The 12,660-nt window shown below is 45.5% G+C and overlaps 1 protein-coding gene and 1 non-coding gene across 3 annotated transcripts in view; one reads left to right on the top strand and one right to left on the bottom strand.

Annotated features, from left to right (window-relative positions):
* Positions 1 to 12,660, top strand: part of CLPB (caseinolytic mitochondrial matrix peptidase chaperone subunit B) — a 140,536-nt gene that overhangs the window by 70,086 nt on the left and 57,790 nt on the right. For both annotated transcript variants that reach the window (XM_047691442.1, XM_047691443.1), the window contains one exon: positions 2,004 to 2,132. In XM_047691442.1, the coding sequence (XP_047547398.1) occupies positions 2,004 to 2,132 (129 nt within the window). The remainder of the gene's footprint in view (positions 1 to 2,003; positions 2,133 to 12,660) is intronic.
* Positions 12,241 to 12,385, bottom strand: LOC125080194 (U4 spliceosomal RNA). The gene has a single exon (XR_007121233.1). It is a non-coding gene; the product is annotated as a U4 spliceosomal RNA (small nuclear RNA).

A 12,660-nucleotide genomic window follows, 5' to 3' on the forward strand; every position in this document is an offset into this window, starting at 1 on the left:
ATTTAATCTATATAACTCTATTTTTTTTTAAGATTTTATTTATTTATTTGTCAGAGAGAGAGAGAGAGCACAGGCAGACAGAGTGGCAGGCAGAGGCAGAGGGAGAAGCAAGCTCCCCACAGAACAAGGAGCCCGATGTGGGACTCGATCCCAGGACGCTGGGATCAGGACCTGAGCCGAAGGCAGCAGCTTAACCAACTGAGCCACCCAGGCGTCCCCTATATAACTCTATTTTTTTACTTAAATTCAATTAGCCAACATATAGAGTACATCATTAGCTTCAGCTGTAGCATTCAATAATTTGTTAGTTGCATATAACAATACCCAGTGCTCATCAGATCACATGCCTTCCTTAATACAACTCTTTTTAAGTGGTGGGCTTATTGTCCATATTTTTTCAGTTGAGAAAACTGAGATTCAAGAGCAAGTACAACCACCTGTGCATTTGAACCCCTCTTTTCTTCCATAGCCTTGAGGTCATCAATCAATGAAAGTCTTTCTCTTTGTACTTATCCCCTTCCTTTTAGAATCTTTCCCTAATACTATAAACATGCTCAGGTCTCACATAGCCTTTAGAAAATCATCTCACCTACAGTTACTCTCTACTAACCATTTGGTGTCTGTCTTTCCTTTATCAACCAGTCTCTGGGAGGACCAGCAGACGCTTGCTACATTCATGGCCTCCTCCTTACATCTTGAACTCACTCTCCAATGGCTCTGCAAAAGGGAGACAGTATAGAGATTGCCTAAAGTCATATATTCTTGAGTCAGACAAACCTGCATTTCTGCCACTGACTAGCTTTGCACCCTTGAATCAAAAACTCTTCTATAACCCTTAGTTCCTGTCTGTAAGTAGAATTATAGCACCACTGTCTGAGGACAGTTGCAAGGATTCTGGATGAAATGCTTGTTCTTCTTACCTTCAAAAAAAAAAAAAATGTCCACAGCAGATTATTAAAGGTTAAAAAAATACAAAATTGGGGCACCTGGGTGGCTCAGTGGGTTAAGCCTCTGCCTTTGGCTCAGGTCATGATCCCACGGTCCTGGTATGGAGCCCTGCATCAGGCTCTCTGCTCAGCAGGGAGCCTGCTTCCCCGCCCCCGGCCCCCCACCCGCCTGCCTCTCTGCCTACTTGTGATCTCTCTCTCTCTGTGTCAAATAAATAAATAAAATCTTTTAAAAAAAAATACAAAATTGCAATATAGTAAGCTCTAATTTTAAAGAACAGGTATGCATAAGAGATATATATGTGCTTTGTAGGATTGTGTGTAGGATATACATACATGCTAGTATGTATATATATTTAAGGAGAGAGAGAGACATATAACAATATTAAATGTAGTTTCCTGAGTTGCTGAGCTGTTGATACCTTTTCTACTTTGTACTATTTTGTGATTTCAAATGTGTAATAACTTTTAAAAATTAAAAAAGTTCTTTACAAAATAGTACTAAATACTCACTAGTTTATAAACATCCTCAAAATAGAGAGGTATGTTATTGTTCGGCTAGGAACGCCTTTTTCTCTCGCCTGCTTACCATCCCCTAGCGAACCCCCAGCCTCCTTTCTTCACCTGGATAACTTCTCTTCCCCCTTCAAGACTCTCATCTTTTGGGATGCTCTCTTCATGCCCAAACTGAACTAAGCTCCCCTCTGCCTTCTGTATCACCCTGTTATAACTCTAACATAGCATTTATCTCAGATAGCACTTTACATATCTCTTTTTGTCGCTTTCTTCATCAGATTGAGTCAGGGACCATATCTGATTCATTTCTGTGTCTCCAAATGAATCCTAACACATAACAGATGTCAGTAAACATTTGTGAACTAACTGGCCTTGTTGTACCTCCTCTCACCCCTCACCGATGGCCCAGCACATAGTAGGTGCATTATATGTTTAGTAAGCCGTGTAGATGATTGAGGGAGGGAAAGAAAACACCAAGGTGATATTGGTGACTCCTGGCATTTGTTGCTAATGGGAGGGTTTGTGTTGCTGTCCCCCCAGTCCTGGTAACCCGAGAGGATGACTTCAACAACCGACTGAACAACCGTGCCAGCTTCAAGGGCTGCACAGCCCTGCACTACGCTGTCCTTGCTGATGACTACCGCACTGTCAAGGAGCTGCTTGATGGAGGTGAGCGCATGGGGGAATGCAGTTGGGGGTTGTCAGAGAAAGAGTATTTGGCAACCTCTCCACTCTGGAAAATCCATGCTTCTGCAGAGCTCTGTTCCCCTCGCAAAGCGGGAAATGCCCAGAGGGTGGCTCCACCTCATGAGAGTGGCTCTGAGATGTGTGATTTGCCTTCGTGTGGCTGGAATGTGTTCTTTGGCTGTGTGTGTGTCACACACCACACCATGCTGCCTGTCTGCATATGCTCTGAGTTGCTCTGAGTTTTTTTGATTGTGCTTCTCTCCAGAAGTGTCCTCTTTTCTCCCCTGTGACCTCCAGAGCAGGGCTAGTGGAACAAGGAGGGAAGCCCTTCAATGCTCTACCAGTGCAGGTCTCAAAGACATTCTCCTTGATCCCATGCCCCAACCACAGTCTAAATTAGGCCCCTTTCATTACTCTGGATCATGGCACGCTATTCTTTCCCATCATCACTCTTGTCACAATCTGGAATTATTTTCATGTGTTCAGTAGCCTTCTCCTTAACTTGACCCACTCCCTAAAGGCCACTGATTTGTCCCCAGCACCTAGTATAGTACTTGGCATAAAGTAAGCAGTCAATAAATCTTTCACTGATTGAATACCCTCCCTTTGGAGAGTGTTGGTTTAATTGGAGGGACAGTATGTGCCATCCCCCAGTTTGGGCTGGGCTCATCCTATGTTGGTCTGGTACAGAGTTATCTGCCACCCTGTCAGATACTTCTCAAGCTCTCACCTTCCCTCCCACTTCCCCTTATCCCTTTCTGGCCTCTCCTTGGGGTAGGGAGAGAAGCATCTTACCTAGGTGTGTCATGCCCAGGCCTCTGAGTGAGTATGGCACATGACTATCTCTTTATGCCCTTGCTGCCACTTCTTGAGGGCCTAGGGACCTTCTCTTGGGCCTGGATACTGAGGGCCTCCTTGTTGGTGGTCATTCTTCATAGAGCCTGGGAGCCGGAAGCCGCCTCAGAAGTCCTCTGAGTAACCCTGACAGGAACCTTCAACAGCTGGCAGGCCGGCATTTCCTTGGACCCTAGCAATGACTGAAGGAACCGTGTTTCTTCCCCAGGAGTCCATTCCATTTTAATTCTTCTCTAACTGGTTAAAACATCTTTTTTAAATACACTGTGATTTTCTTCTCTGTAATTTCTGCCAACTGTCCTCTGCAGCCTAATCACTTTTTCAAAATCCAATATTCAAAGAAGTTCTTTCAGTCCCAGAGCCTTTCCTTCACAGCCTAACATTCCCAGATAATGTTCTAGTCCTTGTCATGTGATTGGGCTGGAGGGGTTTCTCAGTAATCCCCAAGTCCTGCCACTTTTTGTCAGCCACAGCCACACTGGCTTAGAACTTAGGCCTGACCCATACCCCCAGCCTAGGCGATCTGCCCCAGAGCAGCAGAGTGTGGCTGGCTCTGGGGCATGAACACTATGAGGTGTAGGACTTCTCATGGATGTGGTGACAGTGCCTGGGGTGACTGATGCTTTCAGAGCAAGAGCTCACTGCTTTCAGAAACAGAGACTTAGAAAACTTGTCTCCAAGCAAGGTGCTGCTGACTTTATCCTTTGGAAAGACTTCAGGCAAGACATTTGCAGCTAAGAATTGGAGCATTCGCCATAGGGCTTGTTTCTGCTGAGCCTTAAAATCAGTCAGTACTCCCAGCCATTGTCCAGTGGTTTACATTCCCTGCTTCTCGTCAGCCTCCAAACAGGGAATTCACTCTAAAGAGAGACCCTCACCCAGCCTTCCAGATCGAACACCTTTGAAATGAAGATGCACAGGCCTTTTATGAACCATCCCCCACCCTCACCCCCCCAGGCCAAGGCTGGTCCTTTGAGCCATTCCAGGGGCATGGTTCCTGCCTGTTGGCTTGGAACAGATGCCCTTAGCCCCCAACTTTACAGTTCGCCCACCTGCCTTTTTACCCAGCATCTATTTACACCCCCTGCCTTAATCTCCCAGCCTCAAGGGCCAAAACTATTAACCCACTTATTTCTCCTTTCCCGACCTGAACAAGTGGCCGTCACTCAGGGCCTGCAGGCCTGCCAACTTCTATCCCCCCCACCCCCCTTGACCTCTCTTGGTCTGCCTGTGTGTGTGACCAACCAACCGAGAGGCAAGATCCTGCTCTCTTGTCCTAGGGGCTATTTCCAGTCACATTTCCAAGGTCTTGTGACCTCAGCTGACCTCCTCCTGAGGGTTTCAGGGAAGGCAGAAGGGCCTGCCTTCCTGCCCGATGAGCTTTCTCAGCCTATATTTGCCACTGGCTTTGCTGCAGCAACTCTAGAAGGACACTTTCTGGGAGATCCAAGGCAGGCCTAGGCATAGGAGCAGCCTGTGCTCACGAGGTCCACACAGAACCCTTGTCTTTGAAATTGCTGAGTGTCCACAGGGCTTTAGTTACCCCATATGAGAGCTGGGAGGAGTCCAGGCAGCTGCATCAGTCTATTAACGTGGGCAGTTCTCTGATCCTTTCAGAGGCAGCATGGAGTAATAGAAAGGACACTGCGGACCTCAAAGTCAGGCCAACCTGGGTTTAAATCCTACCTCCCCCACCTACTAGCTGTTTTGCCTTGGATATGTTGCCTTAACTCTCTAGGCCTCAGTTTTCTTGTCTGTCAGATAACACCTGGGAAGTATCACAGGGGTAACATGGGGACTAGTGATAATGCCTGTATATGCCTAGATATGTGGTAAGTGCACCATGATTGTATAAAGATGTCAAGCTCTCCTCCTGACAGGTATAAGCCTCCTATTTCCTCCTTATGTAAAACCTATGCTCCTGCATAAAGACTTCATTCTCTTTAAGCCACAACTTCTCCATCCTGCCTAAAACATCCATCGTGTTCCCTCTCTTCTCATTTAGATCCCTCTCTCAGGAAGCTTCTCTTGGTGCTCTGGTCCAGCCTCACAGCACCACCTCTGAGCTCTTGCATTGTTAGGCTGGGTGCTTAGCACAGGTCATTTCTTCATCTTTAGGAGGTCCTGTAACATAGTGGAAAGAACACAAGCTTGGGAGTCTTGGGTTTACTTTAGTTCTGCATTGTCACTGTGGGCTAGGTAGTTGTGATTTCTGAACCCGTGGACTTCAGGGCATCCTAAGATGATCAGGCAAATTGACCCTGACCCTGAGAGATTCTCAGACTGGTAGAGGAGATAGATATGGAAACAGGCAGTGAGAGCTGGGTGGGTTTCTGGTGGGGGACTGGACAGGGGCTCTGGGAACATAAAGGAGGAAATACCCTAGTGAGTAAAGATGTGGAGTCAGTTATAGAAAGCCTGGGCCTAGGGGGCAGGGTGTGTGTGTGTGTGTGTGTGTGTGTGTGTGTGTGCGCGCGCGCGCGCGCGCACGCATGCGTGTGTGTGTGTGTGTGCACGCTTAAACCTTATTAGGAAGAGTAATGGGAGGCATAAAGAATAGCATGGAGGACTTTAGGAGAAGGCAGGGAAAAATGAAGGGGGAGAAAAGGGAATGGGAGATGAACCATGAGAGACTATGGACTCTGGGAAGAAAACTGAGAGTTTTACAAGTGGGGGAGAATGGGGGAATGAGTGAGCCCGGTGATGGGTATTAAGGAGGACATGGATTGCATGGAGCACTGGGTGTTATATGCAAACAGTGAATCATGGAACACTACATCAAAAACTGATGTCCTGTATGGTGACTAACATAACACAATTAAAAAAAAAAAAGGGAAGGATAATGGGAGTTTGCCTCAGTTTTATGTGTTTGGGTTCTGAGTTCTGAATTCACAAGGACCAGTTTTCTACTTCTGAGCTCCACACAGAAGTGGATGTCTTTGTGGTTCTCATTCTGTGACTGTGCTGCTTCTGCCTGTGTTGTTGGCTAATGAACTAAAAAGCTCTGCCTCAGCACTTGACTGCCAAGTACAAGAGAAGGTTGGAGGGAGGTAGGGGAGACAGGATGACTAGGAAGAGGAGTAATCAGGGAAGGTGGGGAGTTGCCTCTCTTAAGCCCCTAGCGCTGTCTACCTGTATTTGTAGGGCTCCTCAGGGGCTTTCGCAGCTGTTTCCTCCAGGGATGTGATCTCTCTGCCAGATCCATCTTCCTGAGACATACCTCCAATCTTGGCAGCCTTTCTCAACCAGGGTTCCTCTGGAGCATTGAGCCCTAATGCTGTAAGGCAGCCATGTACACATGGAATAACTCCTCTCCCAGGCATCTAAAATGGTACAAGTTCTGCACCATTCTTGGGAGAATTGAAAAAATCATTACTCAGATAGTTTCCTGTGTGTGGTTCAGAGGAGAAAGAAGCCCAGTTGAGGAAAGCTGCAAGGCAAGAGCATGAACTGTGGAGTCAGGATCTGAATGCCAGCCCTGCCACCAAATAGCCTGTGGTCTTGGGCCAACTACAGACTGCTCTGAGGTTCTCTTTCCTCATCTGGAAATGGGAGTGTGCCACCTACTCTCTCATGTCAGGAGTAGGGCATGTGTAGGTTCTACAGGGGAGGCACTTTATGGATAATACTTGTTGTTATTAACTTCAAAAACACTCAGTGCTTACTTGTTAAAAAAATAAATACAAAATAGGGGCTCCTGGCTGGCTCAGTATGTAGAGCATGCGACTCTTGATCTTGGGGTTGGAGCCTCGTGTTGGGTGTAGAGATTACTTAAAATAAAAGTCTAAAATAAATACATATATACATACACACATGCACACACACATATATATATACACAATATAAAAAGAATCCTACTCATCCTAACTTTTTAACCTGATTTTGGAGACATTCTAGTCTGACCCTCACCTAACTTTTTTCCCACTGCTACCCCAATATCCAGCTATACAGTAATGTCGCCCCAGAGTTCCTACCTTGATGCCTTTACTCATGCAGGTTTTTCTGCCAGTCAGTCCACATCTTCAGTGCCACTTCCCTCTGAACTCTTCCCTGCTCCCTGGGATTTGGGTCCAATTCCCGCTACTAGACTGAGGTAGATTGAGGGTGAAAACAGTGTCTGATTTGCCCCTGCCTCCTTTGTCACGGTGCTCTGCACACAGTTTTGTACGTGATGGGGTGCACTGATAAATTTCTAAGGCCACTGTAGATTTTCCATTTGGAGATGTGGCACCCTTGTTTCCTGGCCCACTCGATCTTCTGTCAGATTGTATCTGGTGTCTTAGAGCTCTACACACAAGCCACCTATTTACAACTATCTTTGTAGTTATAGTACCACTGCCTTTTCAGTGCTTATCACCTCCAAAACACTTGGCCTTTGTGAAACCTAACAGCACTTTCCCCAGGGCTTCCCTTAGCCACTTTCCTTCTACTTAATTTCTTGGCTCTTCCTTGCCCTTCTCTCCCAAGGACATGACTGAGTCCTCAGTGTTAACCAGCCGTCATCAAATAAGTCAGATTCCTCATCAAATGAGGCAGATTCCTCTGCCTAAGGCTAAAAGCCTTCCCATTGCTGACATCTTCCCTTGAACAGCCTGTTAGTTTGTTTGGGGGCTGGAAACTTAAAGTTCCTTTCATTGTTCCACTGCACTGTCTGTCCATCTGGCTGGACTGCCAGATGCTGAGGGAGTTGGCTTTGCCTCGGGCTGTCCTTTGGAAACTTCACCCTCTGATTCTTGCCAGCCGTGCAAGAAGGGGAATGAGCACTGGGCTGAAGATCAGCTGTTCTGGCCCTGCTACCAGGAAATCCTTTCTCCTTTAGGCAAGTCCTTTCTTCTTCTGTAGGCAAATCCTTTCTTCTCAGTAAAATAGGGAAGTTAGAGTAGCTGATCCCGTGGACCCCTTCCAGCTCTAGCATCCTATATAACCCCTAGGCAAGTCTTTTCGTTCATTTTTCAAACACTTACTGAGTACCTCTCCTGTCATAGGTCCTACCCTAGGCACCTGGGAAATAAAGACGATCCAGACATGGTCTTTGCCCTTAAGGAACTCATAGTTCAGAGAGGAAATCAGACATTTTAACAAAGAATTGCAATCAGGTATATTAATGGAGATGTATAGGAGTTGCTGAGGGATCATAGAGAAAAGACCTTTCAGTCCCAGGGGAGAGCAGGGAAAGCATGGTGTAGGGGATTGTGTCTGCACTAAGTCTTACAGGATGAATACAAGTTTACCAGGCGGATGAGGGAGAAAGGCAGAGGGACCAGCATCTCCAGAGGCATGGAGTATAAAGCAGCATACTTCAATGCATTCAGTACATTGCAGGTGGTTCAGAAGAACTGGGTTTATAGGGTATGGATGCAAGGCTCAGATGGCAAGAATGGAAAGCAGGAGCCAATAATGGAGGCCTCTACCAAGCCCTGCTCAGGAAATTGGACTTTATCTTCCAGGGGGAAAGGATTAAAATTTAGGGGAGGGAAAGATTGGATTTATATTAATGTGAAAAATGGTTTAGGAGTTTCAAAAATGTTTATCAGTAATTGAATGGGTAAATAAATTATGGAATGTTCACACAGTGGAATAATCAATTGAATGAATGACATGAATGACTCTCACAAACCTAGCATTCTGGACATAAGCCAGACATGAAAGAGTACTTACTGTATGACTACATTTACATACAGAGTTCAGAATAGACAAAACTAACCAGTGCTGTAAGAAGTCAGCGTAGTGGTTACCCTCAAGTAGGCAGGTAGTGACTGGGAGAAGACACCAAGGGGCTTCTGGGATGAGTAATAGTCTATTTCTTTATCTAGATCCTGGTTGTGCAGCTGTATCTACCTTGATGAGAATTCTTTGAGCTATGCCCATCTGTATTCTTTGTACTTTTCTGTATATGTTATACTTAAAACAAAGGTTAAGAAAATGAAAAACATGGATAGGAAGGGGCATGGTTGGAGAAAGGGGAAATATTTCATTTAAAAGCTTTGCAATTGTTTAGGTGAGGCCTAAGCCAAGGCAGTTGCAGTGGGAAGGGAGAGAAGACTGATCCCAGTTAGAGTCAGGAGTAGAATCCATAGGATCAGACCATGAGAGAGAAGGAGTCAGGGTGAGGTCCAGGTTCTGGGTTGGATGACTGAGTAGATGGCATGTACTTGGGCAGAGATAGGAAATATAGGATTGGAGGTACAGGGGTATGACCAGTGCTATTTGAACATTTCCTCCTTTCCTACTTTTTAGATTCCATGGCCCAGTGTTCTGATGATTCCCTTGCTACTTTTTCCCTTCTTTGCACTCATCTGATGAAACACTGACTAACCCTGGTTAAACCCAGTTTCTTTTTACTTCATGTCTGCATCAGGAGAACTGAATATTGCTGGAGAAAAAAATCACACAACCATGCTAAGTGGACTCACTTCCGCATTTACAACCGTAAATCTCACTGTCATCCACCCCACCGTACTTGTGATACAGTCACCAGCTATTCTAGAGCCTTTTTATACCTTCATTTTCCTCAGACCTCCAGTCCTCTCCTCCAGCTACCAAGCCAATGACCCCACCTCACGCTTCCTACAGAAAATATATTGTAGTCAGAAGGGAACTACCTCATCTTCCCACTGCTTCCATTGGCCTACCGCCATCTGTACTTGAATGCCACCCTCCTTCCTCTGCAGTTCCTAAGACCTCAAACCTGCATTTGAGCTCAGGCTCCTGTTTCCTCTGCTTCTCAAGGACTTTGCCCTTCCAGTTATCCCTTATCTCTCCTGCATTATCTTTGTTACCCTCTCTGCTGGCTGATTCCAGTCAGCATAAAAATATGCTCTACAATCACCCATCTTAAACAAGAAAGCTAACTAAAAATTTCCTGAGCCGTATATCTCCGTGCAACTGCCACCTCATTTCTGTCCATCCCTTCATGGCAAAAGTCCTGAAAAAGAATGATCCCTATTCACTTAATCCACTCCCCCAGCTCCTGTTTTTCCCTCCATCTCAGTGTCAACTTGGCCAAAATATGCATGCATCTGCTTTTCTCCCCAAATTGGCATCTGCCAGGTCTTCCACATCTCAATAAATGATATCATCATCTACATAGTTTTCAGGCCCCAAATCCTGGCATCATCCTTGAATTCTCTTTTTTCCTTACATTCCCTGTCGAGTCCTTCAGTAAGTCCTGTCGGTTGTACTTCTAAAGCACATCTTGAACCCATTCCTACTTTCCCATTTCCGTTAGTGCAGCTCTAGTCCCAAGGTGATGACCAGCACAGCTTCTTGGCTAGTCCCACATTTCCATTTTTGTCTTCTCAGATCCATCCTCCAAATTATAGCCAAGGAGATCTTTTTAAAACATAAATCTGGGGCACCTGGGTGGCTCAGTGGGTTAAAGCCTCTGCCTTCAGCCCAGGTCATGATCCCAGGGTCCTGGGATTGAGCCCCACATTGGGCTCTCTGCTCAGCGGGGAGCCTGCTTCCCTTCCTCTCTCTCTGCCTGCCTCTTGGCCTACTTGTGATCTCTGTCAAATGTGCTCTCTCTCACTCTCTGTCAAATAAATAAATAAAATTTAAAAAAAAATAAATCTTAGTCAATCAGTCTTGTCATTGTTCTACTTAAAACCTTCCACTGGTATCACCCACACCAAAATGAAATCTAAACTCCTTACCAGAGCCTGTAAGGCCCCAAAGAACCCAGACCCTGCCTGCCTATGTGACCTCATCCCTAGCCACTCCCCACCCTTGTTCACAGTTCTCCAGTTACATACTGGCCTACTCTTACCCCTCAGGTGCACTGAACTCCTTCCCTTGGCAGGGCCTCTGTACCTACCTCTCCCAGTTATTGGGATCATTTCCCCCTTGGGCATTCAGGTCTCAACTCACATGTCCCCCTCCTCAGAGAGGCCTTCCCTGAGCACTCTAGTAAAATAGTTCCCCCAGTCACTTTCTCTCATATTATCCCGTTTTCCTTCTTTCTGCCATTTATCAGTCCCTAAAATGATCATGTTTATTGGTTCATCATCCCTCTTTTCCCCACTAAAATGTAAGCCATGTCTCTTTATTTTGCTGCTATATTCATATCTCCTAGGGAAAAAAAAAACCACTCATAGTTGGCTTATGGTAGGTGATTAATAAATAGCTATTGACCAATCAAGGAACCTGGGGGACACTCTCAGAGAGGTGTGTAGTGGACAGTTGGATAAATGGGTCTGAGGCTCAAGAAGAAAAGACTGCTAAGTTGGGCATGAAAATTTCAGAGTTATTGGTTTCTTGGGGGCAGTGGAAGTCTGTGAGTTGCCCATGGAGAGCTGTAGAGCTAAAGATACCCAAGGACACAACTGAAAGAACCTACATTTCAGATGTGAGCACGGGAAGAGCAAGTGCAAGAGATATAAGGAAACTGAGGGGGAAAAGGGGAACAGGAGAATGGGTTGCTTTAAGTTTGAGCACTTTGCTCAAACAATCTATGAAAGCTCTGTTTCTTTTTGTTGTTGTATGAATTGGCAATCTGTCATGAACCAATACTTTTGTAAAAAACAATAAAAATAAATTACCGGAAAAATTATATTTTAAAAAGGCATACAAAATAGAGGCTTGAATTTGTCATTAGGTTCAACAGATATAAAATTATCCTAAGTTACTATAAAAGTTTCCAGACAATCCACTGTACTTTCCTCATCAAGAACTGGTATCAGGGCTCACAGACCTGTGCCAGTACATGGACCACACCTGAGACATCACTGCCCTGATGGTACGCCTGGACAAGAAGGGAAGACAGATGAGCAGAATATAGCCTCTGCCCTCAAGTAGCTTGAAGTCCATTGGGCTATTTGGGACACACAGTCAGACTATGTAGCAGAGAGATCAGAGCACTGCCATTATGATGCAGGCACCCACCTTGCCACCGTCTCACCTCTGTAGGACTTGTGGAATCTCTGCCATCACTTTTTTTCATCTGTATGATGAAGAGATCATGTCAGATCATTAGAAGAAGGTTCCTCATGTTGTTTGGATATGGAGCTAAAAACCCTGCATGCCAATAAGTGTCTGTGGGAGGGATGGGGAGTGACTGTTTATGGGTACAAGGTTTCTTTGGGGCCTGGTAAAAATATTTTCTTTTTTTTTTTTTTTTTTTTAAGATTTTTTATTTATTTAGTTGACAGAGAGAGATCACAAGCAGGCAGAGAGGCAGGCAGAGAGAGAGGAGGAAGCAGGCTCCCCGCCGAGCCGAGAGCCCGACGCAGGGCTCGATCCCAGGACCCCGAGATCACGACCTGAGCAGAAGGCAGCTTAATCCACTGAGCCACCCAGGCGCCCCTAAAAATATTTTCAATTAGCAATAATTGCACCTCGGATAAACCTCATTGGCTACGATACTGCCACTGCACAAAGCTGGTAAAAATATTTTAAAATTAGATTATGATAATGGTTGTACAACTCTGTAAATATACTAAAAAAGCATTAAATGTATATTTTAATGGGTGAGCTTTATAGTATATAAGTTATATCTCAGTAGAGCTATTAGAAAGATAGAAAATCCTCCATGCCACTCAAAATCAGGAATGATTGGGGGTGCCCGGCTGGCTCAGTTGGTTAAGCGTCTGCCTTCAGCTCAGGTCATGATCCCAGAGTCCTGGGATCAAGCCTGCGTTGGGCTCCCTGCTCTACC

Source organism: Lutra lutra, chromosome 10, assembly GCF_902655055.1.
Source record: "Lutra lutra chromosome 10, mLutLut1.2, whole genome shotgun sequence".
Lineage (NCBI taxonomy): Eukaryota > Metazoa > Chordata > Mammalia > Carnivora > Mustelidae > Lutra > Lutra lutra.